The 26,674-nt window shown below is 66.7% G+C and overlaps 1 protein-coding gene across 4 annotated transcripts in view; it reads right to left on the reverse strand.

The window, feature by feature from the left end:
* Positions 1-25,572, reverse strand: part of NFIC (nuclear factor I C) — a 40,715-nt gene extending 15,143 nt beyond the window's left edge. For 2 of the 4 annotated variants that reach the window (XM_058041108.1, XM_058041106.1), the window contains exons 1-2: positions 23,051-23,234; positions 6,889-7,420 (exon numbers count right to left, since the gene is read on the reverse strand). In XM_058041108.1, coding sequence (XP_057897091.1) covers positions 6,889-7,420; positions 23,051-23,080 — 562 coding nt within the window. In that variant the 5' untranslated portion in view covers positions 23,081-23,234. Of the gene's footprint in view, positions 1-6,888; positions 7,421-23,050; positions 23,238-25,280 lie in introns of those variants that run through there. The other 2 variants (XM_058041105.1, XM_058041104.1) reach the window with 2 other exon arrangements.
* Positions 25,573-26,674: the final 1,102 nt, after the last annotated feature.

Below are 26,674 nucleotides of genomic sequence, written 5' to 3' on the forward strand. Positions count from 1 at the left end.
CGGCAGCGCCTCCTCCCCCTGCCGAGCGGAGCCCCGGGGAGGTCCTGGCCGGAGGCATCCCCCGAGGTGGCGGGGCGGCGGCGGGGGGGTCGGACGCGCCCCGCTGCCACGTACGCCGGCCGCGGCCAGCTGGCCCGGGCGGGAGCCTGGGAGGCGCGAGCACGTTGGCCGGCGGCTGCGAGCGAGCGGCGCTGGGAGCGAGCGCGTTTGTCCTCGGCCGACCCCGGCCGGCACGGGGAGATGGCAGCGGCCGGGGGGAACCCCCCCAGGAGGGCGGCGCGGCCGCCCCCTCGCTCAGCCCTGCCAGGCCTGGGCTCCATCCAGGGCTGCCGGCGTCCGCGGAGGCGAGCGGGGACAGATGGCAGCGGGGAAAAGGATGGGGAGAGCGGGACAGACAAAGGGAAGGCTGAGCCCCCCCTTCCCCGGGACTCTCCCCTGCGGGGTGCTGGCATCCAGCCCCCGCGCCCTGGGCTGGGGGTACCTGGGGGCGCAGCTGCAGGGAGGGGGTGGGAGAGAGGACAGACGGATGGGAGAGGGAAAGGAGAGAAAGGAAGGGAGGGAGGGAGAAAGGAAGGAAGAAATTAAGGTGGAGAGAAAGGGAAAGGAAAAGGGACAGGGACAGGGAAATATGCTGCCACTATCTTGCTGCCCCAGCAATTCCAGCCCCGTGGCAGAGCCCCACAGCACAGCCAGCGTCCCCCCCACGTCCGATGTGGCCCCAGCACGGCCCCTCCGATGCTCCCCCAAAAGCAGCCCCTGCACCGCCACCACGCAGGGCTGAGGCAGCAGTTTCCAAGCCCTTCCCCAGGACTGGCCGAGACCCCAGTGCAGGGACCAGTGTGACAGGGGACCGTCCCCGTGCCCCAGCTGGCAGTGCCAACCCTGATCGGGGGTGTAGGGGCACACAGGGGGCTTGCCGGCGTCTGTTCCCCCCCTCCCGCGGCCACGGGCGGGAGGGAGCACCGTGGGCATCTGCCGCCCCAGCTGTCCCTTGCCAGCGCAGCACGAAGCCGGGCACCCGGCCAGGATGGCAACTGCGGCCCCGGGGAGGGCACGGCGCTTGCCAGCGCGGGGGGACGGCGGGTGGCGAGGGCGGGGGACGGCAGGTGCTCGTGAGAGGAGCTCGCTCATCTTTTATTCATCGGGTGCCTAACGGTGCGCGGAACCGCTCTGGCCCCTTGTCCCCTCGGGCGGCGCAGGACGTGGCACCCCGTGCCAGGGCCCGGGCAGGCACCGCTCACGCTGCCGGGCCTCGGCGGTGACGCGAGGCCGGGGCTGGCAGCGGGCACTGCGGGGAAGCCGTCCGGCTCCGGCACGCCGCCGGCTCGGCGCACTGCGGGAGAGCCGGGGAAGCCCTGACCTCCCCAAGGTCGCCGGCACATCGATCCGGAGAGCTCGAGCACACGGAAAGCGGCCCGGCCGTGCCAGCGCCGGGCTCGCAGCGGGGCCGCGCTCGGCAGCAGCGACACCTCGGGCAGTGACGCCGCACAAGGCGGGGGTGGCACCTGGGGAGCCCCCTCCCATCCCGCTGCTGCAGCCGTGGGGCAGGAACGCAGCCCCTGCGGGTTCTCCGCTGCCTCAAACCCTCGTGCCCTTTCTCGGGGGGTCTCCTCCTGCACTTGCCTACCCCGTTCCCCTCAACCCCGGCCTCCCTGGCTGTTTGGATGGGAGCAGGGATACCGGGAACAGGGGGAGGCTTTGCTCGCGTTCATCTGTGTGCTGGGGGGTTCTCCAGCCTGCCTGCCCACCGGTGCCCAGCTCTGCGAATGACAGATCCCAAATATTGTGAACCCCATCAATCTTCTCGTGACCCTGGCGATAAATATTTGCGCGGGGGCTGGCGGAGCGGCGGTGCCCGGGGAAACGCCTGCCCCTCCATCTGGAGGGGCTGAGCAGACGCTTGGCACGGCCGGCCTGGCACGGCCGCAGCGCGCCTGGGACGAGAGCCCTGGCACGGGCTCCCCGGCAGATTGGTGCCATCTGCCTCGCGCCGCACCCAGCGGTGAGGCTGGTGGGGGGAGATAAGGGGCTGCCAGGCGGTGGGAGACGCAGATGCTGGCACAGCGCGGGGGTCCCTGCCTCCCCCCAGGTGCTGTCCTCTGGCGGCGGCACGGCCGGGGCTGCCAGCAGCTCGATGCCACCCTGGGGCCCACGGCCTGCTTGCCCTGGGCACCCATCTGCCCCCACCCCGCTCGGCCTGGGGGCGCTGCCGGGAAAAGCTCACTGCAGGACAGAGCCTGGAACCCGCCCTGCCCCCTGAGCATGGGGGTGCAGAGAGCCTCAGAGGGTGTGAGGGGCCAGCACCGCCCCTGCTGTGCCTCTCCCCGGCTCTGGGAGCCTGGCTGGGAGGGAGTGGGGTCCAAGGATGGGGGCTTCCAGCACGGGGATTCAAGGATGCATAGATGGGGCTGCAGGGATGGAGGCAGCGCGGTGAGGGCGCAGCAGGGGAGCCCGTGGAGGTGGGGGGCACTGGTGGGAGGTGCAGGGAGGGGGGCACTGTCCCCCCCACCCCCCAGACTGGCTGCTGCCGACAGGAGCTGCTCGGAGGAATCTCTCCGTAATGCTCCGAAGGTCCTGGCACCATCGGCTGGGGAGATTGATTACCATTTTACTGCAATGCTTTTGACTTTCACCGGCGACCTCCGAGCTCCCCCAGCCCCCCCGCCCCCCCCGCCGCACACCCAGCTCTGGGCTGCAGCGCCGTCCCCTCCCCCACTGCGGTGTGCACAGCCCAGCCCTCAGCCAGCCCCGCACTCATCCCGCACCCATCCTGCATCCTGCATCCTGCACCCAGCCCTGCTCCCGTCCTGCACTCATCCTGCATCCATCCCTGCTCCCACCCTGCATCCAGCCCTGCTCCCGTCCTGCACTCATCCTGCATCCATCCTTGCTCCCATCCTGCGCTCAGCCCTGCTCCCATCCTGCATCCAGCCATGCTCCCGTCCTGCATCCTGCATCCATCCCTGCTCCCATCCTGCGCTCAGCCCTGCTCCCGTCCTGCACTCATCCTGCATCCAGCCCTGCTCCCATCCTGCATCCAGCCCTGCTCCCGTCCTGCACTCATCCTGCATCCAGCCCTGCTCCCATCCTGCATCCAGCCATGCTCCCGTCCTGCATCCTGCATCCAGCCCTGCTCCCGTCCTGCACTGAGCCTTCATCAAACCCTGCATCCATCCTGCATCCAGCCCTGCTCCCATCCTGCACCCAGCCCTGCTCCCATCCTGCATCCAGCCCTGCTCCCATCCTGCACCCAGCCATGCTCCCATCCTGCACCCAGCCATGCTCCCATCCTGCACCCAGCTCTGCTCCCGTCCTGCACCCAGCTCTGCTCCCATCCTGCATCCAGCCCTGCTCCCGTCCTGCATCCAGCCCTGCTCCCATCCTGCACCCAGCCATGCTCCCATCCTGCACCCAGCCATGCTCCCATCCTGCACCCAGCTCTGCTCCCGTCCTGCACCCAGCTCTGCTCCCATCCTGCATCCAGCCCTGCTCCCGTCCTGCATCCAGCCCTGCTCCCATCCTGCACCCAGCCCCGCACTCATCCTGCACTGAGCCTTCATCAAACCCTGCACCCATCCTGCATCCAGCCCTGCACTCATCCTGCACCCAGCCCTGCTCCCCTCCCGCACCCATCCTGATCCCATCCTGCCCCAAAGGTACCGGGGGTGCTGTCGCAGGGCTGGGCGCAGGATGGGAGCAGGGCCGGTGCTGCTCTGGGAGGACCCAAGCGCCCGGCACTCCCTGCACCCCACGGCCACCTCCGGGGCCAGCAGGGCTGGGACGGGACCTCCCCGCAGCCTGGCACAGCTCCTGCCTCACTTTGCCCACCCGGGGGCACGGAAAGCCGAGGACAGGGGGAAGAGCCGAGGGGCAGAGCTCGCCTTTGCCACGGGCCCGGGGGGACCGTCCGGGCGCTCAGCCCCTGCCAAGGCTGCCCCAGCCCGCGGGTGGGGAGCGCAGGGCCGGGGGCTCCTCCATCCCCCCCTCCCTCCCCGGCGTTGCCAGAGCAGCGGCTGGGAAATTGTGCTGACACCGGCAAAACCGGGCGGCGGGGGCGGGGGAGCGCGGGCGCACGTGCTCGGGCTGATAACGGCGCTGCGGGGGCTGCGGGGAGCCCGGAGCGCCCGGCCGGGGGGGCTCTGAGCGGGACGGAGCCTCCCAGCCCCGCCTGGGGGGCTGCGGGTGCTGCGGGGGAGCGGGCAGGCAGGAGAGGGCAGGAGCGGGCAGGCACAGGGAGCGCGGAGGAGGCAGAACCGGGCAGGAGGGGGCAGGAAGGAGGGAGGAGGCAGAATCGGGCAGGAGGGGGCAGGAAGGAGGGAAGATGCAGAACCAGGCAGGAGGGGGCAGGAAGGAGGGAAGATGCAGAACCAGGCAGGAGGGGGCAGGAAGGAGGGAGGATGCAGAATTGGGCAGGAAGGGGCAGGAAGGAGGGAAGATGCAGAACCGGGCAGGAGGGGGCAGGTAGGAACGGGCAGTGTGCCGGGCAGGAGCAGGTAGGAGGGAGCAGGAGGGCAGCATGTCAGGCAGGGAGAAGCTCCCTGAGATCCCCAGCACCCCTCGAGTGCTGTCAGCAGCCTGGCCATGCCATGCACGGTCCCATCGATGTGGTGGCTTCTGTTCTGCCTCAGTTTCCCCACCAAGGTGGGAGGCGGAAACCCCTCCCATCGGCCACAGCCTGACAGAACATGCCCACTGTGGGCTGGGGCCAGGCCACGCCGAGCACCCAGCACCCTGCAGCACCCCAGGGGTGCCACGCTATTGCTCCTGGCCCGTGCTGGTCCCCCTTAACCAGGGCCAGAGCGACCTTAACAGTGAAAGTGAGAGGCTGCCAGGCCTTATCAGGGAGTATTTACAGCCGCTGTGTTCCCAATTAGACAGTCAGGTGACTGCGGCTGCTGGGGACCCAGACACCGGGGTCAAGGTCGCCGCTGGAGGGGCGGGGGTGGGAGAGGGGACAGCACCTCCCGGGGACAGCAGCCGGACACGGCACGGCCAGCGAGGCACACCAGGTGGCAATGGGGACCCCGCTGCAGAGCCCGTGGGGGTTCTGCTCCCTGCCTTCAGCTTGGCCACCCTAGGGCTCCCGGTCCAGCATCATGGTGCTCCCAGTTCAGCCCAGTTCAGGGTGCTCCAGCCCAGCTGCACCTCCAGCTGAGCCAGCACAGTGTGCCCCCAGTCCAGCCCAGCGTGCAGCAGCCCCATCCCACTGGTACAGGGTACAGGGTGCCCGCAGCAGCCCAGCCCAGCCCAGCCCAGCCCAGCCGTGTCTCAGCCCAGCACACACACCCCACTCCTGTCTGGGTGCACAGGGCACCCCCAGTCCCAGCCTGCACCCTGGGACCCCCTTCCCAGCAGGGCACCCACCCTTCCCAGTGCCCTGCTGGGTCCCTTGGTGCCACGGAGTGGGCGAGTCACGTGTGTGGGCACAGGTCCTGGCAGCGCACGTGCTGGCACACGGGGGCACGGCTGGGCAGGCAGGTCCTGCCGCAACCATGGATGTGCCCCACGCCAGCCCAGGGTCCCAGCTAGGCCCTGGGGCAGGGCCTGGCCCTGGCTGTTCCCTGCTGGAGGCTGTGCCCCACCTTTCCCCAAAGCCACGAGGGCCTGGCAGTCCTACCAAACCCCTTCCCTGGGTGGTGGGGGAGGTCACTTGCCTGCCCTGCCTCAGTTTCCCCAGTGACACCCAGCATATCCCATGGATAGCTGGGCAGAGAGTGTGCCCACCGTGATTCACAACACTGGCACCTGATTTGCTGGCACTGCTGGCACCACAGTGGCCTGTGTGGTGTCACTGTCTGTCCCTGGGCTGTGGCCAGTACCAGGCAAAGAGCCACAGCCCCACGTTCCCCCTGCCGTGGTGCTGATGAGGGTGAGCTCACAGAGCTGGGGGACATCACCTGGTGCTGTGGGCATGGGCAGGAGGTGCTGCCAGGAGGGGACCAATATCCTGCCACCCCCACACCCCTGGGTAGCTTGGCCTGGCCAGAGGTGGCCACAAGACCCTTGATCACCCCTCGGGCTGCAAGTCCCAGACCCTCCTGTCTGTGAGCCAGCCCTGTGCCACAGCCCAGCCCTCAGCTGGGATCACACAGCAGCTCCCCTGGCCCCTCACACACCTGGGGGTGCTGGAGGATGGCAGGGTGAGTGGGGCAGCTGCTGGCAGGGTGTCTGTGCCAGCATGTCACCAGCCAGGGACAACAAACCTGCCCAGGTAAAATCCCCACAGGTGATGTGAGCTGGTGGAGAGAACAATGGCTCAGGGACCTGAACTGAGAGAGAGAGCTGCTGCCTGCACTGCACTCCATGACTCAATTTCCCCCTTTGAGAGCAGGTTTGATCCTCCTTGCTGCAATGAAAGCAGCCAGTTCTCCCAGCAAGTCCATGGCACCCCCAGGCTGGTACCAGTATCCACAGCAGGAGCTGCCCCCACCATTACTGCTGTGCCCTCCCCAGCCAGCCTCGCTGCCCAGTCCCTGCTCTGGCATCAAGGGGTTGGCACCGCAGTCCACGGCAAATGGGCACTGCTGGACCTCCTCCAGCTCCAGCCCTTGGGCATGCACCAGGAACAGGCTGCCCCTTCCCTGCCCACGCTGCCCACCCACTCCGCTCAGCTAGGCACAGGGTGTGGCGTTAGCTCTGGGTTTAACCCCCAAAACTCCATGCTGGGAATGCCCAGAGGCAGCAGCATCCTCAGGCACCTTTGTGTGCTGCTCCTGGGCAGCTGGGATCAGCCCTGGCTGGGGGGCAGTTTGAGAGGGAAGCACTGCGAGGTCTGCAATGGGACGGGTGTTTGGGAGCGGTGTCCCCAGCTGGAGACGGGGATGGGACAGGTGGGGAGGGACAGCTGAAGCACAGCCAGGCCCTGCCCTGCAGGCACACAGCACCCACCTCTCTCACGGACGAAGTAGGCCAGGTAGAGGTCGAGCTCCTTGACGGAGACGCTGATGTGGTGGGGCTGGACGCAGAGGATGGGGTTGGTGCACTGGCCCGACTTGACCAGGCGCTCGCCGTCGGTGCTCTCCAGCGGGATCCCTTTGAAGAGGATGACCATGACCAGGTCCAGCCGCCACACCTTGTCCGCCTGCCGCAGGCAGTCGATGCGGCGCATCTTGCCCTTCTGGTCGGGGTTGGAGAGGACGCAGCACGAGGGCTTCTTGCCCGTGATGGAGAGCACGAAGTCCTCGCGGCACTCGGGCCGGATGTCCTTGCGCAGCTTGGCCAGGAGGCGCGAGGCCCATTTCTGCTTCACCTCCGGCTTCTCGCTCAGCAGCTCGTCCTTCACCGCCCTCTCCTCATCCTTCGTCATCCTCTTCTCGTGCTTCTTGAAGTACTTGCGCTTGCGGGCCTGCAGGTTGAACCAGGTGTAGGCGAAGGCCCTGACGTGGGGGAGCAGCGCCTCGATGAAGGGGTGGAACTCATCCTGTGGGAGCAGAGGGACAGGGGGTCACTCCTGGCCGAGTCCCTCCAAGCTCCCTCCCGAGGTGGCTGTGGAGCCCTGGGGACCTGCCAGGCTCATTCCCACTGCGCTGCATTCCAGTGCAACCAGAAGAAAAAGCTGTGGCAGAGGCACGTGCCCACCAGGGTCAGGGATCCTCTCGGAGCCCGGCGAGGTCATCCCCATTCCAGCAGACCTCCATAAATCCCACCTGCAATTTTCCCGAGCCAACAACCTGCAGGGAGTGGCTGGGCAGTACAGCAGCCAGTGCCACAGAGACAGGCTCCTGCACAAGGCTGGCCACCTCAGCAGCTCCCAGACCCTCTCCCCATTGCAGGATCTGCTCCCACCAGGTGCAGAAATCCCACCTGGAATCCCAGCTGACACTGTGCCCACCGGAGCCGCTGTGCGGGCATCAGGCGCTGCCACACCACAACACCCCAGGGCCGGCTCCCCCACGCCTGCAGCATTCCGGGTGCTCCCACTCGAGCTCTGGGTGCCTTGGACCTCTCCACTCCCTCTGGACCAGCAAGAAACTCCCCCAGTTTGCCCCAGTTGCAGCCAGCCCGGCGGCTGGCGCCTGGCCCGGCACACAAGACGTGCTCTGACTGCCTTTTTCCATTTGGTGAGCGCTGCTGGATGAGTCCAGCCCCAAAAAGAAAACAAGGAAAATGCATCCCCATCCCGGGCCCCTCCTTCCCGCATCCCATTTTTTTTTTTTTCCAATTTGGAAAATCAGTGCTTCCTGGCTGGGGGCCCACAACCCCACCATGGGATGGAAAGGTGTTGGGAGCCTTCCTGGTGAGGAGCAGCACAGCTTGGAAAGCAGCAGGCAGAGGGTTGGACATCTCTGTGTGGAGCCAGGGCAGCACCAAGCTGGTCCCCAAGGGCAGGATTTGGCCCTTGGGGTCCCTCATGACTGTGGGAAGGAGGAGGAGGAGGAGGAAGGAGCTCAGCTGGATTCCTGCCAGGGCTGAAAGGGGGGTGGCTGGTGACAACTGCCACTGCCATGCCACAGGGTCATGCCTGGCGAGGGTGCCAAGGGCAAGTGCTGCTCTGAGGTGAGGAGGTGGCCACAGGAAAGGACAGAGCTGTGGCTGTGGGATGGGGTGAGCGCTCCAGACCCAGCCCCACTCATCGTAGAGCAGCGATGCCATTCCCTGGCTGAAGCAGCAGTGTCCCAGAGTGACCCTGCCTGGAGGGAACAATGTCCCCTGAAACAGCTCCCGGCAAGGATTGGCCCCATGCAGACCCTGCTACTCCCACTTGTTCCCAAGTCCAGCACAGATCCCATTAACCCTAAATCTGCTCCCCCAGCACAAACCCTGACAACAGCAAGCGTGGCTCCCTGGGTGTCCCCTGAACCAGTGACCCCTGCACAGACCCTGCTGTGAGCTGGCACAGACATCCCAGTGCAGACCCCACTGTCCCTGAACCCAGCACAGACACCAGGAACTGCCCCCCCAACCCCCAGCCCAGCCCCACTAACACCCCAAAGTCCCTGCAGGGACAGATCCTCCCTCATGGGACAGACCCTGCCACCTCTGAGCCTGCCCCTCTCTGGACCCAGAGCTGTGGCCCCACAGGTGTCCCTGCCATGCCCAACAAGGGACAGGGGACTGTCCCCTCACTGGGAGCTCCACAGGGACCCAAATCTGCAGGCAAACCCACCGTAACCCTGGGGACCCTGCCCAGGGGACTCATCCTGCCCGAGGAACCCCTCCTTGCCTGGGGAACCTGTCCCCACCGGCTGCTCCCGGGGCCACCACAGGGTCTGGTTCCCTCTTCCCTCCCCAGCAGCAGCCGCTAATTCAGTGCAGCTGGGCAAGGGCTGGGCATGTGTCTTAAATCAGGGAAGAAGGTCAAAGAAAAGTAAGACAGGAGCCGAAAAAAGCAGCAGTGAGTTCCAAAAACAATACTTGGCCGGGGCGGTGGGCGGCTGATCTTCCTTGGTGGCCGGTTATTCAGACGAGGCCGACAAATTGCTGCCATCCCCTGGCCCCGCCACCCTCCCCAGGCAGCCGGCGGCGGGGCTGGCCCGGGGACACCGCGCCATTGTCCCCATCGCTGCTGTCCCGCTCGCTCGGGGACCGCCACCCCTGCAGGGGAGCGGGGCAGGAACCAGGTTATCCGGGCTGGGCTGGGCTGGGCGAGGCAGCACCCGAGGGTGCCGCGGGGGCCGGGGGCTGCTCTGCCCACGTTCTGTGCCCTCCCCGGCCACCGTGCCGAGAATTCACTCGGTGAATTCACTCGGTTCCCACTTGGAGCCACAGCTGAGACCCTCCAAAAACCCCTCTGCGTGCAGGAACCCCCGCAGCCCTCGGTGCCCCCGAGGCCGTGGCAGCCCCCCCGCGCTGGCCGGGATTAGGGCAGGCCGGGAGCTGCACCCGAAGCCAATCAGCCCCTCGCCAACTTTCCCTCCCGCCCGGCTTAACCCGCGCCGCGATGCCGCCGCTAAGCGGCTTTAGCAGGGCAGGCGAGGGCGGCTGGGGGGCATCGGGACAGGCGCAGGGGAACGGCGGCGGCCGCGGGGACACGCTGAGGGACGGGGGCACCGCGCGGCAGCGAGCCCCGCAGCCGGGCACACCATGCCCGCTGGCACCGGCCGGCTTCACACTCGGGAAGGCAGAGGCAGGGATGCGCTGTCTGTCTGTCCGTCCCAGTCCCAGTTTCCCGGACCCTGCTGTGAGCTGGCACAGACATCCCAGTGCAGACCCCACTGTCCCTGAACCCAGCACAGACACCGGTCACTGCCAGCCCCAACCCCAGCACAGCCCCACTAACACCCCAAAGTCCCTGGAGGCACAGATCCTCCCTCATGGGACAGACCCCGCCACCTCCGGGCCTGCCCCTCTCTGGACCCAGAGCTGTGGCCCCACAGGTGTCCCCCAGCCCAGCAGCCCGAACGCCGGCACAAGACTGGTTAAGTGTTTCTCCTGCTGTTTTTCCTTTGCGGGGCTGGGAAGCAGAGACGTGCTGCAATACCCCAGACGAGGCTGCTCCCGGGGCATTTCCGGATGGGAATCTGGCAGCAGAGCCTGCGCTTGGGCCTCATCCAAGCCAGGCTTGTAAAGCCCTGCAACCCAGGCAGGAGCACGCCTGCGCCGGGCGCTGCCGGCCCCGCTCCGGGCCCCCCTGCACCCCCTCGGAGGGGCTGCGCAGCGCTGGCTTCCCATGCCAGCTGCTGTCAGGGGAAACTGAGGCACGGGTCAACCGGGCTCTGGCCTGCGGTGGAGCGGGGAGAGGAAGGAGGGGTACTCTGTGTGGAGCTGGGCATGCCATGGAGGATTAACTCCTCCGCAGCCCAGGGTTTGGGAAGGGGCACAGCTGAGGCGCTGCCTGTCCCCGTGCTCCTGCCACCGGCTCGGCAGCACTGGGGACACTCTGGGGACAGGGGGATGCTCCGTGCCACGCAGGGACGCGGCAGCTGGCACGGGCACCGCGGCATGGGCTGGCCACCCTCCGAGCATCCTCTGCTCCAGCGCCTTGTCCAAACAGGTCGGGCTCAGTGAAACAGCCTGAATTTTCCAATGAAAAAAAAAAAAAGAAAAAAACCAAAAAAAAAACCACGTTTCCTCAGGAAATTCCCGAGCAGTTTTCACGGGGGAGGCGCTGGGGTGAGGGGCGGAGGAGGAGGAGCGGGACGGGAGGGGTCAGACACCTCGGCAGTTGGTTCTGCTCTCCCACCAGCCCGGCCTGGGATGCGGGGCAGCCCTGCAGGGACCACACAGGGCTCGCTCCGTGCAAGGATGCTCAGCCGCACGCCTCCGAAGCGCTGCCGCCTCCTGCCAGGTCCCCGCGGCCCTGCGAGCCCGGGCAGGGGCTGGCAAGTCGGGCCCCCTTGGGAAGCCTTGGCGTGGTGGCAGCGGAGGGGGGGATGCGGCTGCAGAGGTTCCGGTAACCCTGAAAATCCCGGTTCCTTTAAAGGGCACGGCGGGGACTTGCTTTCTCCTCACCAGAGCCCACAGATACCCTCAGCACGGAGTGGAGCCTCCGGTAGCCGCTTATAACTGTTCGCCGAAGCGGCTCTGGGTAATGAGTTAACCTGGTAATGAGACCTGTTGCCGAGACAGATGCAAATGATTGGGAAGTGCTCATTAGAGGGGATGGAAGGAGGCACTTAGGCCCTGAAAGGCACCCAGCCCTTCCCGGGGCCGCCCTGCACCCTATTAGAGCCCATTTTGCAATAATTGCTCCAGAGGAGGAAATCTATTTGGATTCATCATAAAGTATTTATTAACAAGAGCTTATTCATAATTTTTGCTGCTCGCCGGTGTGGCGCGGCCGGGCGTCCCGGCCTGCTCAGCATCGGAACGCGTGTCCCGGCCCTGGACAGAGAGAGCGGCAGGGCTGGGGCGGGGCACGGGGGCACCGAGGCTCCCGGGGCAGGTACGGGCTGTGCGGGCCTTGCTGTGCTCAGCCGGCCCCACGATACATCTGCCGTGGGGCAGAACACTCTGTTACAGCCGCGTTCTCCCCCAGCTCCCGGCTGACCCAGCCCCTCGCTTGCAAAACCCCTCCTCGGCCCACGCCGGGGCACAGAGCCGGCGCCCAGGGCACCTGGCTGGCACCCCCGGCACAGGTGGAGGTGAAGGCAGGACACTGTGCAGCCTCCTCGCAGTTTCTCTCTCCAGATCCTGCGGTTCATTTCCCCCCGGAGCCAAGAGCATCCCCCAGCCAACACACACACACGGCTGGGGGCTGTGGGTGGGCTGGAGCGTTCCCAGTGCGGGTTCTGGTGGAAGGGTGAGCACAAATGGGGCGGAGAGAGAGGCTCAGCCCCCGGTGCTCACCACGCACCCCTCTCTGAGCCGCCCTGGGGTGCCCACACCTGGCGCTGCCCAAACCCCCGGCCGGTGCCGTGAGCCCCCCGGGCCGGGCCGGTGCCCACCTGCCCGTGCCGACGTGCCGGGGCGGGAGCGGAGCCGGCGCTCGCCCTCGCAGGTGCTGCGGCTGCGAGCGGGGGCGCGGGGAGCGCGCCGAGGCCGCGGGTCACGGGAGGCCGCGGCGGCACAGAACCCGCCGGTTGCTTTGGAAAACAGCAGGAAGAAAAGCAGCTCTCTTGGCAGCCCCGGGCTCCGGTGCCAGCGCTGCCTGGGCCCCCGCCAGCCTGCGCAGCCCGCCCCGCAGCCGCAGCCGGGGGTGGCCCAGGTGGGACGGAGCCGCGGGGGGCTCGCGGGACGTGCCCCGACACCGGGCCCAGCACCGCCTCCGGTCTGCCTGCGTGCGCCCCCGCCCCAGCAACAACTGGCACTGCCGGTCCCCGCTCTCCTGAATGCGCCCCAAAGTGGGGAGCAGCGTGCCCAGCGTGCAGGGAGGGGCACGGATGCCCCAGGGATGCACCCGGGCTAGCACTGCGTGGCGGAGGGGCCAGGAGGGTTCTGCTGAGGGAGACTCGACAGTGTGAGAGCCCAAAGCCGCTCGCTGCCTTCCCGGAGAATCACTTCCCACGTGCCTCGGTTTCCCCAGGTGCCGTCTCTGCGCGTCCCCTTTGGGGTTTGGGAGCCGGCGGCTCAGCCGCTTTCCCAGGGTGACCCCACCTGCCCCCAGGGTGAGGCGCTGCCTTTCCAAAAATAAGGAAACTGAGGCATGTCACCTGCCAGGCCGGCCCACAGAAGAGGCGGGATGCGACGGTGACTGCTGAGCTCTGGAGAGGCCTGGAAGCGGCACTGGGGGCCCCAGCCCGTGGCCACGGAGATGTCCCCTCGTCCTGGGAAGCATCCCGTGGCCAGCAGCACCAGAGCCACGTGGCTTCCCAGCCGAAACCCCCCCGGGGCTCCAAGGAAGGGAAATGTTTTATGGAACTGGAAAGAAAAAAAAAAAAAAAAAAAAGCGCTTTGCCAACGGGTCCTGGCGCTGCTGCTCCTCCGCCCTGCCCTGTGCCCCTGTGCCAGCGCGGGGCCCTGGGGGTGGCCTGTCCCCCATCCCCGCTCCTGGCACACGAGGGGTTGCAGTGTCCCACACCCAGAGCTTTGCCCATCCCAGAGCCCAGGGTCAGCCTGGGAGCTGCCGGGATGTGACCTGGGGACGGAATTTGTTCCCAGCAGCACAGAGGGAAACTGAGGCAGGAGATGTGCTGGGGCTGGCAGCACTCTGTTCGCTCTGGGGAGGGGGCACCACCACAAAGGGTCCCCCCAGCCCCCCCCATGCAAGCCCAGGGCTCTGAGCCCGGCTTTAGCCCCTGACGCAGGAGGTTTTATTTCCCTCCCAACATATTTTTAGCCCTGCCTGCTTTGTCCTGGCCTTTCCGAGGGGGATTAATGGTGCACCATTAAGGGTGGGGGTGCAGAGAGGTGTCCCCAGCTCCCTCCTGGGGGGGGTCGGTGCTGGGGGTATCTCTGCACCCCACGATGGGCAGTGCTGTGATGGGTTTGTGGGGCTCACTGCCGCAAATCCAATCCCGGGAGCAAGTCCGTGGTTAAAAATAGCCCCGGCCTTTGCGGCGACCTCGCAGGAGGATCGGCCACCCCGGCGCCCTGGAGGTGAGGAGTTCACGGCCCCCCCGGCCCAGCTGTGCCTTTGCTGTGCCACGGATGCGCCAAAGGCTCAGCCCCTCCCGCAGCATCTCGTCGGGACAACCTGCCAGGACCCTCCACAGAGAGAGGAGAAACTGAGGCACGGGTGGGGCCTGGAGATCAAAGGGGCCGGAGGGGGTCAGCTCCGAGCCTGGCCACAGGACGGGCCTGGTTCAGCGGGGTGGAAGGGGAATGTTCATCCGCTTTCGGCAGCTCAGCGCAGCCTTCCTGGGCAGATTCAAAGGCTGAGCCCGGCCGGGTCCTATTTCGGGAGGGTTTTGGACGCCTCCCAAGTGACAGAAGTGGGTGGGGGCTGACCTGCACAAAGGGACTCTGTTCGGGCCTGGGCTCGGCGGTGCCCGGCGCGGGGCCGGGGCTGTGCCGGTCCCTTTGCTGCCCCCGGGCTGGGCCGGGCCGGGCCGAGCGCCCTCCTCCCGTGCCGGTGCCCGTGCCGGTGCCCACCTGGCTGTAAACCGAGGCGCGGGGCGGGACTGCCCTTGCCTCCGGGTGCTGCTGTAACCGCTAAGTGACACTGCCACACCGCGGGGACGGCCGTGCCAGCCTGCCTCGTGACGTGGGCTCCAACAGCCACCCGCCCTGGGCTACCTGCCCAGGCTGGCCCCGAGCCATCCCCTAGGGGAGTCCAAGGTCCTGCCGTGGGGTCGGCGCTCTGGGAGCCGATCCCCCTGTCACAGCTCCACGAGGGAACAGGAAAAACCCCCGGACAGGCCGGATCCCAGCGGCTCCGTGCCACCACAGCGCACACCGGGGCGCCAGCGCCGCTGGCCCTGGGACTGGGAGCCCTCCTGCATCACCTCACCCTGACCCCGCTCAGGGGGGCTCCAGAGAGCTCCGGGGCCGCGGTGCCACCACCGAGCCGAGCACATTGTCACCGTGCCTGCCAGCAGGGCTGGCAGCGCCCACGGGCACCGGCAGCACAGAGCCGGGATGGGGCTGATCCTCACCAAGGTCACGCTGGGCAAGCTCCCGTCCCTGTCCCCACATGGGACGCAGCAGTTGCGGCTCGGCCCCGGCTGCCGCTGGTGACTCCTCTCTCCGACCAATTCCCCACCGCAAGGCGAGGAAGCTGCTGAGCGCGTCCCGGTTCCCTCCGGCGGTACCTCAGGATGCGATGCAGTCATCGTTAATGCATCTGGACTCATTTATGGGGATGAGAAAATGTTTCCAGGTTTCCCACAAAGTCCCATTAAGATCCCAGTCCCTCTCTATTTTTAGTGCCCTCATCAACAACGCCTTTCCCAGCCACCCCGGCGCTCTGGAGCCCCATGGGGCTGGCAGGGGCACCCTGGGCACACACCCCGGGCACACACCCTGGGCACACACCTGCCTGGCTCTGAGGGGAGCTGAGCTGCACCCAGACCGGGCAGCTGGAGGGGCAAACCCTGGCCCTGCACTCCTGACCCAGCAGCTTTGCACCCATGGGTGTGCCCTGGGGGTGCCCCAGCCTGGCATTTGCCTGGGAGCACAGAAAGAAAGAAACGTGGTGAGAAGCAACAGAAAAAGCCACCCCAGGTCACAGCATCAGCGGAGGCTGCAGGACCCCACGGAGGATGGAGAGCAGCCGGGTCTGAGCATCGCTGCAGGTGTGGGGTCACGCCCTGCAGCACCAGATTGTCACCTGGCCGTGGCCAGTGGCTGTCGCAGCCAACCCGTCCCTCAGCAACCCCCGGCGCCCTGGCAGCGTCTCCTCGCAGGCCGCGGGTGCCCACAGGGCTCTCGGTGCAGCTGGCAAGGGCGCCTGGATCCTGCCCTCGGCGCTGCGCCCTCCGGGCTATCTATAGCCATGACCTCAGCGGGAACCGGGGCAGGACCCGGCCGCGCATCGTCCCTTCTTGGCAGGGCCACCGCCTCAGCCCCCACCCGGCACAGAACCGCCGCCAAGCCGAGCCTTTTATCCCGTACGTTCGCTAATCCGGCGGGATTCGATGTCAGGGGCTGCCCACGGGAGGCTCACAAAGGCCGTTTCCAGGGGTGCCCAGCCAAGCCGTGCAGAACGCCAGCGGGCAGGGCAGGGCAGGGCAGGCGGCGGTGCCGGGTGTCACCGCGCTGGGTGACAGGCTCTGAGCCCGGGGCTGGACGGCAGGGAATGCGTGTGACCCGCCCGCGAAGAGGTCGAGCAGGGGACGTCCTTGCGTAGGCAGGGGTGACACGAGGACACCCCGCAGCTGCGCCCCGCAGGCCTCGGGGTCACAGCCTCCCGCAGAGCCGGGGGTCGTGGGGAGGACCTGCTCGCTGTGCCCCGGGGGAAGCGGGAAAGGGGTGGCCCAGAGGAGGGGAAATTCCCCAGCTTTTTTCTCCAACAAACTCCTTGGCTTGTGCAATTAGAGAAATTTGTTTAACAAACTCCCGGGGGAGCGGAGCGGGAAGGTGGGGTGGCGCGGGGCCAGGGCGCTGCTCACACAGGCCCGCGCCCTCCCCGCCCGCGCCTTTGATCAGCGGCGCACGGCGCAGGGGGACGGGAGCCCTTCCCCGATGTGCCACGGAAATGCCACGGAAATGCCCCGCACCCTGCGGACACGCTGCCCGCGGCACCCTCTGCCACGTGTCCCCTCAGCCGCTGCTTCGCGGCCCCCTGCGCTCGTCACCCCCATTGCCACCTCCCTGGGGGCTCGCCGGGGTGGCACCACCCTGGCACCGCGCCACGCTCAGCCTCCGAGCCCGCGGCCGCAGGTGCGCGCACGTGTGTGCCCGCCGTGCCCGCGCCCAGCGCAGGCTCCGGGCGCGCACCCCCCGCTCGCTCCCGCTCTCTTTCTCATGCGATGCCATTTCCATCAAAAACTCTTTACTCGGCACTTTTCCCCTCATTGGTATTCACGCCGCGCTCTCGCTGTCCTGGCGCACAGGTTACTAAAGGAGATTTTGCGGCGCAGCGTGGCGGGGGTCACATTTCAGCCTGCGCCGTCTCGCTTTCCCAAATCGCTGGGCAGCAGCCAGGGACGGCGGGAGGGGGTGCGGGATCGGGCACATGGCAGCTCCCGCCAGGCAGCCGTGGTGGCACCGAGCGGCCCCGTCGCCCGTGGCAGCGGGGCGAGGCGGGCTGGCGGCTCTGCGGCACACAGTGATGGGTGGCTCCCTGGGGACAGCCGGCAGGTCACCGTCCTCCCGGCAGCCCCACGGGCCTGTGCAGTGTGCGAGCACCTCAGAAAGGGGGTCTGAGCAGAGGCAACTTAGCGTTGCCACCACTCGTCAGCACCCAGATGAGCCCCGGGTGACAGAGACTGTACCCCCAGAATGACATCCTGAGTGTGGGGGGAGCAGTGGTGCCTCTCTTTTTCAGGGCTGGTTTGGAGAAAGGGGAAATGTCTGGGTGGAAAATCAACATTTCTCCCGTATGGGCTTTTTTTTTTTTTTTTTTTTCCTTTGAAAGCAAAAATATTTCTTGGTTTTTCGTGATCAGAAACATGTTGGGGGTTTTTTTGGACAACAGCCGGTCAAATACCATTTCCCCGTGAAGGGAATGCAGGGGCCCTTTGCAAGGAGAGCGAAAACCTTCTTAAAAACAAAGTAAAACCCACAGTCTGAAAAAAAAAATCCACCCGGCTATGGACTTGAATGAGCTCCCAGGGAAGAGGGGTCAGCAGGAGGGCCGGATCCCAGCGTTCCTGTGCCAGGCAGTGCTGCTGCTGGTGGTGGGGAGGGCAACGTCCACGGCAGGCAGCCCAAAGCCCAGACCTGGGGATTTCGCCCAAAACGCTGCCCAGCGCTGGCTGCCGGCCGGGGAAGGAGGATTAATGCGCTTTTAGAGCAGCGGTGAGTTAACCGAGAAATCAATCCTTGGCAGTGGCTGGCCCCAGGTCCCCCAGCGCGTGAGCGCTGCCGCACCTGAGCCACGGGATCCTTTCCCAGCTCCTCTCCAGGACTTGGGAAGCTCCGGGTCTTGGCGGGCGGCGCAGGGCGCTGGGTCCCGGCCAAGCTGGCACAGAGCGCCCGGCCGCGGGGGATGCCCGCCCAGGGCCGACGTGACGGACGGCGAGCGCGGGTGCCAGCCAGGCCCGGCATGCCCGGGGGTACCCTGAGCATCCCCTCCCTGCAGCTGGCACGTCCCAGGGGTCTGCACACCCCCCCCGGAGGGTGAGATCTCAGAGTGCCTGGCTGCCAGGGCAGGGAGGGAGGCTGAGCCAGGCTTTTGCCTGCACCGATTTGTTGCATTCAAAAGCATCTTGGTACCGAAAATCCATGGGTGAAGCTTTGCCCCGCTCAGACTCAGCCCCAGCAGCAGCCCTCGGCCATGCCGTGTGGACGTCACCAGTGATGCCACATGATCCTGGCAGGGCTCGGCACCCACTGGTGCCCTGGCTGCTCCCATCGCCCTCGCCACCCTGCCTCGACCTGCCCGGCACACCCCAAGGTGCTGTGGGAGAAATCCTCTCCTCATGGGTCCCTAAGGAGCACATCCCCGCCACCCCAGGGCCCTGCCTGCACTTCCCAGCTTGGGTGCAAGGACTGCTGGGGACAGCAGCCCCCCCAGCCCCCTCCCACGGGCTGCCAGCCCCCTCGGAGATGCTCTGTGCTGGCACTGCCATCCCTGCGCCGAGGAGCCACAGCACGGCCGGGGGTGGCAGGCAGCGTGCCAGCTTCACAGGGAGGGATTTCACCTCCCCAACAACTCTCCTTCCTCCCTTCAGTGAGGGACTGTGGGGATGCTCCCCACCATCATCCTCATCCTGCCACCAAGGGCTGGGCTTGTGGCTACAACAGGTGCAGGCACAATGGCAGTGATGGGGGGAAAGCGGGCACCCCTTGGGCTGCAGGGACGTGTCCAGGAGCCAGGCACGGGCATGGCTGGCACAGGCACCATCGGGCAAGGAGGGTGGGTGAGCAGACAGGGCAAGCTGTCCCTGTCCCTGGGGCCATCCCAGAGAGCCCTGCCTGGCAGAGACCTGCCTCCCCCTCCAAAGACAGGACACACTGACCCTCCCTTTCCCTGGCAGTACCAAATCCCCACTCAGGCCCTCCTTGCCATGCACAGTCCAGGGTCGGGACGGGTCCCTCGGTGCCACCGTGGCAGCTCTGCCCCAGGCCCCTGAGCTCTCCCCACTGCAGGGCTGCCCAGGGCTCCTCGGGGAGCCGCCTTTCTCTCTCTTTGCTGTGCCCTGATAAGGGCCAGCTGGGCCAGCCCTTGCCTGGTTCCTCTGCCCAGCGAGCCTTGCCACGCCAGCACCGCCTTGGCCACACCACAGCCACCCCTACAAGGGGAGAAACCGCCGGGTCCAAACAGGATCAGGCTCCTGGCATCCATGCCCAGCCCTGCCAGGCTCAGGGGAATAGAAAAGGGAGCTATTCCCAACTGCTCCAAGAGCTCCGGGCAGGGCTCCGGGCTCCGGCAGCTGGGCTTTGTTCGGCAGTCTGCAAAGGCGTGCGCACACCCGCAGCGCTGGGATCGCTCCCTGCCCTGGCACACAGGGAGCCGTGGGCATGAGGGGCCTGAACCACGGGCAGGGAGGGAACCGCGGGCAGGGCGAAGCTGCCCAGGGAAGGGAGAAATCGGCAGATACCTGGAGAAAGGGCGGCAGATTTACTGCACGAGGCCCCAGACAAGTTCAAGGTGATGAGGGGGAGAGCGGCACAGCGTGAGCGCCGGCCAGCAGCCCCTCACAGAGCTGCCTTCATCCCCTCCCTCCCCGTGTGCCCGTTCTGGCCCTCCAGCCCAGCATCAGAAGCCCCCCGAACACAGGATCTGCTTCTCCCGGGTGAGGATTTCAGCTGGGACCGGGCAGGAGCAGCGGGCAGGGCTCGCCAGGGCAGGCGGGCACGGCGGGCGCCGCGGGGAAAGCGAGGATCTCCCGAAGGTTGCATTTAAAGAACAGCCTCATTGTTTTTCCCAAACAATACTCAGCAGATGGGAGAATTGAAAGTGTGTTGCAACCTTCCCTCTCTTCCCCCGCCATGCCCGGCTTGCTGCTCCCATCCTTTGGCAGCCGATCTGAGCTCCCGGCTGGAAACCAGTTCTCCGGAGCTACTGGTGGAGGGGGTGAGCACCGGGGCTGAAAAGCCTCGGCGCTTTTGGGAAGGGGGTTTGCCAATGTGCCCAGCAGGCAGCTGCCAGCCCCAGCCACAGGCCTGCAGCAGCCCAGGGGTGTGCGGAGCTGGCCGTGGCCGGGGAGAGGTGGGATCCCCTCGGATGCCTGGAGATGTGGCTGTGACCGTGCCACGTGGCTGCAATGCTTCTGGCAGCCCAGCTCCACCCCCCAGGCCCGGAGCTGTGCCCATTTGCTGGTACCAAGGGTTGTGCCAGGCCAGCTTAGCCAGGCGCTCCCCGATGCCCCTCGGATCCCGAGGCACTGACTGGGCACACACGGGGGGCTGTGCCTGGGCACTGGCTCTCGGTCAGGCGGCGCGGGTGCATCGCCTCTGCCATCCCAGAATCACCTCTGCGCCCTGGCATGGAGCCTGGCAGAGGGAGGAGGGTCTCTGACCAGACCCTGCTGGGATGCCCGGCTTCCAACACTGCGGCGGCCTTGGAGGACGGCGCCCATCTCACTTCATTCCCATCCTGCAGGGACCAGGGTGGGGAGCTGCGGGTGTGCTGGGGGCACTGCCAGGTACCAGGCACGAGCATCGCCAGTCAGAAAATGTGCAATATTCCCCCGCAAGAAGTATCCCAAATGTCCCCCAGCGCGGAGCCAAGGATAACTGTTACCGCTCTGGAAATCCCTTCGGCTTCTCGGGAGCAGCTCCCGGGGGACACACGTGCAGGGGCTCAGCTCCAGGGTTATTTCGGAGCCCGGGCAGCCGGACCCCCCCGGCCCCCGCCCCGCTGCCCGTGGGCAGGGAGAGGCCTCGGCGTGGCGGCGGTTCCGGCGCTGCTTCCCCGCCAATCTCGGCAGCTCCGTCCCGGCTGCCCGGCCTGGCCCCGCGGGGGACAGAGGTGAGCTGCGGAAGCGGGAGGAAGTCCCCAAGCAGGGACACAGAGCGGGGAGGGCACAGAGCCACCCCCGGCCTGGCGGGAGCTGCGGCCGGGGCCGTGGCCAGCAGCGTGTCCCGGGCTCCCAGCCCTTTGCCAGGGCTGTTTTTGTGCCCCGGGCTGCCCAGCTCGGGCCCGCTCCGGCCGGGGATGTGGCCTGCGGGGTCCCGCGGTGCCAGGGCCGTGCCGGGCTCCGGGGCTGGCGGTGCTGCTGGCGGGGAGATGCGCAAAGGCCAAGGCAGGGCGGCTCCCGCGCACGTTCCAATGTATCCACATCACCATCCGCAGCCAGCCCGGGTGGGATGGGAACGGGAACGGGATCGGGATCGGGATCGGCTGGGCTGGAGCTGCGGACCAGGGCTGGTCCCAGCCGAGCCGGGCTCGAGGGGGACACACCAGAGCCTGCCCCGTGGCCGGGCAAAGGGAAAAGCCGGGAGCAGAGCTGGGAACAGCGCGGGTTCGTGAGGAGAGAGGCTCCGGCCAGCCCGGCCCGGGCAGCGGCCGCACGGCTCCCACAGCACACCAGCACCGAGAGCCGGCAACAACCGCGCTGCCAAGCCAGCACCAGCCGGACACTCGGGGGGCTGCGACCCCTGAGAGGGATGGAGTCAGGGTGGGAAAGGCGGGTTGGTAAGGAAAAGGAAAAAAAAAAAAAAAAAAAGAAAGAAAAAAATGGGAAAAAAAAAAAAGAGAAACAGCAAGCAAGAAAGCAAGCGAGAAAGAAAAAAGTACAAATAAAAAATAGAAAGAGAAAAAGAAAGAAAAAGAGTTAAAAAAAAAAAAAAGAAGAAAAGAGAAAGGAAGAAAGAGAAGTAAATAAGCCAGATTGAGGTGTGACCCTTGCCAAGTCAACCACACAACAGGGAGCACCACCTCAGGGTCATCTGAGCAGCCCTGGCACTGCCCACCCCGGCCGTGTCCTCACCAGCCTCACGCTGCGGCCGGGGGGGGGCCGGGGCCGGACCCCGCGCTGTCCCCGCACCCAGCGAGACACGAGGGGACCCCCGGACCCCCAGGGACCCGCACGAACCCCCGAGGGCAGCGCAGCCCCAGCCCGTGCCGAGGGAGGGGGCCTGGCCGGGCAGGGCAGGGCAGGGGTCCTGCAGCCGCCCCCCCAGCCCCTGCCAGCCCCCCCAGAGCAGAGCCGGGGGCGCACACGAGGCCGGGCCCCGAGCGGGCAGCGCTGCCAGCACGGAACAGGTTACGAGGCAGGGAGAGCTGCCTGCTCAATAATTAAATAAATATCGGCGATCAATAAGCGCCATGCAAAGGCAGAGCCGCAGTGGTCGCGCTGTGGGCAGGGCAGGGCAGGCCGGGGGGGGTTCCTGGGGGTCCCCCCCGCTCCTGGGGGCTGCAGGGACGCCCCGCTCGGCGGCACCGCGTGCACCGGACCCCGCCGCGGCCTGCGGTGACATCGGTGTCGCCAAGCCCGGCCGGGGCTGCCCCTCGGCACCGCGACAGCCCGGCGGGGGCTGGCATCGCCCCTGCCTGGCACAGCGCGGGTGCCCCCACATCCTGCCGTGCCCGGCCCCCTGCCCTCGGCGCAGCGTGGCACGGCCGGGCGCGCCGGCCCAAACTCGGGGGGTTCTGCACGAAACGCCCGTGCCCCCCCAGCCCCTGCACCCCACCGTGTGCGGCCAGGCTGGGGCAGGGAAGGAAAAAGTTTCGCGCTACGCAAGAGGCGGCACGGCCGAGCCCGAGGCTGCAGCCCCGACCCCCCCCGGGCTCCCCGAGCCCACCGGGGACCCCCCGCACCCCACGGAGCCCCCCCGGGCCCCCGAGCCCGCGGCTTCCCCGCACCACCCACCTCCGGGCGCAGCCACCAAAAAATAAAACCCAAACCACAACGCAATCTTCCAACCCCCCCACGCCCCAAGTGAAAGTGAAGGCTGAAAAAACCCAAAAAGCACCAGAAACACCATTAAAAAAAACCCTGCAAAAGGCGAGGGAGGGGGACAGGAGGGGAACGCGGCTCCTCTGAGCAGCTCTGCACGGCCCCAACCCGCCTTTCTCTGTTATGATTATTTTTAGGGAGGGAGGTGTTGCATTTTCTTGGGTTTTCTTTTTTTTTTTTTTTCTTTTTTTTTCTTTTTTGTATTGCAACTGCTAAAGTCTGTTGCGGCGAAAGGAGCAAATTGGGGGGAGGGGGACGCAGGGGGGGGGGGTCCCGGTTACCTGGGTCAGGCAGAGAGGAGACGAATACATCCCGAGCCGTGCTGGGAAAGTGCCTAATTGCAGGGCTGAGACTCGAGGCGTAAAAGTTACTGAGTCATTTCGGAGGCTGGAGCAGTCCGGGCGTTTTTTCTCTCTCTCTCCTCCGGAGCGGCTCTGCGGGGCCCGGGGGGGGGCAGCCGGGCACGGGGGGGCGGCCCCGCGGGAGGGGGGGCCGAGGAGGAAATAAAAAGATTCCAACTTCCACCCCCCCCGCCAAAAAAAAGCTAAAAAAAAAATAAAAAAAATGAAACCAAACCCAAACAAACCAACCTCTAAAAAAAAAAAATTAAAAATAAAAAGCAAAATTCTCTTCCCCCCCCCCACTTGGAAAATAAAGCGCTTTTTTGTTGTTGTTGTTTGTTTGGGGTTTTTGGGGGGGCGGTTTAAAGAGGCAGGAGGGTCATCCTCGCCCCGGGGGGGGGTCGGGGGTCCGCACCCAGCCTGCAGGCACGGGCGGCGGGGAAGTTAGAAGGGAAGCGGCTCCATCCGAGACCCAGGCAGCGGAGAGAGAGAGGAAAGAAAGAATGAGAAAATGAAAAAAAAAAAAAAAGACAAAAAAAAAAAAAAAAAAAAAAAAGAGCGAGGAATGAAGTGACGTTATGAAAAAAGCCCATCCCAAAATATTACATCCCATTTAAAGATGTAGGAACCCCCTTTGGCTCGCAGGGCCGAGGCGCTGCGGGGCAGGGGGGGCGGGGGAGGGACGGGGCCCCCGCGGACGGCGAATCCCCCTCGGCCCGGCGCGGAGCGCGCCCGCCTTTGCTTGTTTTGGGGGTTTGATTTTTTAATTTTTTTTAATTTTTTTTTTTTTTTTTAACTAAACGGAGCCAATCCGGCGATGGGAGAGAGAAAAAACCCTGCAGATTCATGTGCAACTTCTGAGCAGCGGCCCCGGCGCGGGAGGGGGGGGGGTGTTGGTGTTACTGCCCGCAGCCAGCCCCGGTGCGGGGGGGCCCCGCCGCATCCCGCGGACACACCGATCCCCCCGGCCGCGTTATCCAACCACCGGCAGCACCGCGCAGCCACGGGGGCAGAGAGCGCCACGGGCAGCCCCGCCACCCCCCCGCGTCCCGGGGAGCCCCGCGACCCCCCCGCACAAAGGGAGCGGGAGGGGGAAACAGCGGAGCCCGAGCCCGGCAAACTCCACAGCGCGAGTTGCGGCTCCGCAGCCCCCCGGCCGCTAATGACGCTAATGAGAGAGCGCGCGGGGAGCGCCACGGGCGGAACACAAAGGGGATCCCCGGGCACCTCCCGCACCGGGGGGGCCGCGCCCCGCTCCCCTCCCGCACCGGGGGTCGCCCGTCCCCGCAGGGACCCTGACCCGCAGCGCGGCCGCTCCCGGCGCGGGGCCGCGGCTCCAGCGCTGCTGCTTTCCCCCCAAAAATAAGAAAACCGCTTTTTTTGGCTTTTTTTTTTTTTTTTTTTTTTTTTTTTTCTCCCTCTGAAGGGACGAGCCCCCGCAGCGCCTCTTCCCGCACAACTCATTTCCACTCTCAACTTCTGCCGACCCCCGCGGCCCATCCCCGCCCGGGTTGGGGTCACCCCGCGCCCTCCCCCCGCAGGGACATCCCGCTCCCCCGGGATGCGGCGGCTCCGCGCAAACTTGGCCGGGCGGGCCCGGTCCCCGCATCCTCCCGTGGCCTGGCAGGAGGAGAAGCGGGCGAAACCCCGCACAGCGGGGCCGGGGGGCAATGTTTTTATTCTCACACCGAGCACGGTGATTCCCTTCTCCCACCCCAGCACGGGCAGCGCGGCCCCGCGCAGCGCGGACTTGAGCGCGACCCTCCCGGGCGTCACTTCCAAGTTCAAGTCGGTGCGGCTGGCGGCCTCTCCGCCCCTTTTTTAGCGGCCATTTTCAGCTCCATCCAGTCCTCCGCTGGCTGCGGAGCTCCCCCCGCGCCGCGCCGCGACCTCCCCGCCGGGCGGCTCCCGCCGCCGCCTCCGCCCCCCGGTACCGCGGGCGGGTGGGCAGGGGGAGGAGAGACGGCGGCGGCTCCCCCCGCCCGCCCCCGCCGCCCCGCTCCGCTCCCCCCGCCCCGCTCCCCCCGCCCCACACCGTATTAAACTCGCCCCGCCGCCCCCTCCCCGGCTGCAACTTTTGCTCGTGGGGGCACCCGCAAACACACGCACACGGGGGGGTGAAGGGAGAGGGGGGAAGTAGAAGAGAAAACGAAAGTGTCATGGGACCTACCATCGCCAAGTGCAATTAACGGGCTCCAAGTTGCTGCGAAGCGCAAAGCAAAGAGGATGGATGGGCTGGTTTGGGATTTTGGTCTAAAACGTGTGTTTTCCACCGCGCCGAAGGAGGAGGAAAAAAAAACCGCTGCCCCGCGAAAGAATTAAAAAATTAAACCCCCAATAATAATAATAATAATAACAACAACAATGATGGCAATTATAGTAAAAGTCCTCCGAGGCCAGCGGCGCGGTGTCCCCCGCGGGCGGTCACCCTCGCTCCGGCTCCGCGGCGCTGCCGGGGGCCATGCCCGGGCGGGGGCCGGGCTGCGGGCGGGGGGCGCGGGGCGGCGGTGACGGGAGCGCGGAGCCCGCGCCCGGCCCGGCCTTGTGCGCTGCGGGGGTGGCGGGGCTGGGGGATGGCGAGGGGGGTGCGATGGGTATTTTTGGAAATCAAGCAAAAAAAAAAAAAAAAAAAAAAAATTTTTCCTAAAAATTAAAAAAAAAAAAAAAAATTAAAAAAAATTAAAAATAAAGCCCGGGAGCGGGGCGGGCGGGCGGGCGGCGCCTACGGCAGAGCAGCGCGGGCATCCCCCCCGCGCCCCCCCGGCGCAGCCCCACTCCGGCCGGGCACGGCTCCTCCTCGCAGCCCGCAGCGCCCCGGCCCCATCGCCGCCGCCCCCGCCTCCTCCTCCTCCTCTGCCTCCTCCCCTCGCCCGGGGCACCGGCGGCGTTGCGGCGGGGACGCTCCCGGTGCGGGGGCGGGGAGGGAGGAGGAGGAGGAGGGAGAGAAGGAGGCGGAGGAGGAGGAGGAAGGCTCCGGCCCCGCTCGCCCGGCAGCGCGACGGCGGCCCCCGGATGGTGCGGGTAGGTGGCGGGGGCTGCGGCGCGGCCCCCCCGGGCCCGGCTGGCTGCGGGGCCGCCCCTCCGGCCCTGCCCGGCGCGGGGGAGGCGGGGGGGGCGCGGCCCCGGTGCGGAGCTACCGCAGCGCGGGGAGGAGCCGCGGGCAGCGCTGGGCCCACCGCCCGCCCCCGCCCCGGGCATCCCCCGGGCACCCCCGGCCCGCTCTGCCCCCGGCGCGGGCATTCCCCGGGCACGGCCCGGCCCCGCGCCGCGGACACTCGGCCTGGCCCTCACCCTCACCCCGGCACACGGACACATCCGTTCCACGGACGCAGCTCCGCACCCCGGTGCGGTCACCCCGGGCACTCCACAGCCCGTGTGTCCCCCCCGCCACCCCCGGGTGCGCACACCTGCCCTGCTCGCCCTCCCTGCCACCCCCCCGTCACCCTGGGGGCAGCCACCCCCGGCTGTGTGCCCTGCAGCCCTCTGGAGCATCCTCCATCCCCTGCAGGGCTGTCCCCCACGCTCCCGTGTTCTGTTCCCTTCACCCAGGAACACCCCCGGGTC

This window comes from Melospiza georgiana, chromosome 26 (assembly GCF_028018845.1).
Source record: "Melospiza georgiana isolate bMelGeo1 chromosome 26, bMelGeo1.pri, whole genome shotgun sequence".
In the NCBI taxonomy this organism is placed as follows: Eukaryota; Metazoa; Chordata; class Aves; order Passeriformes; family Passerellidae; genus Melospiza; species Melospiza georgiana.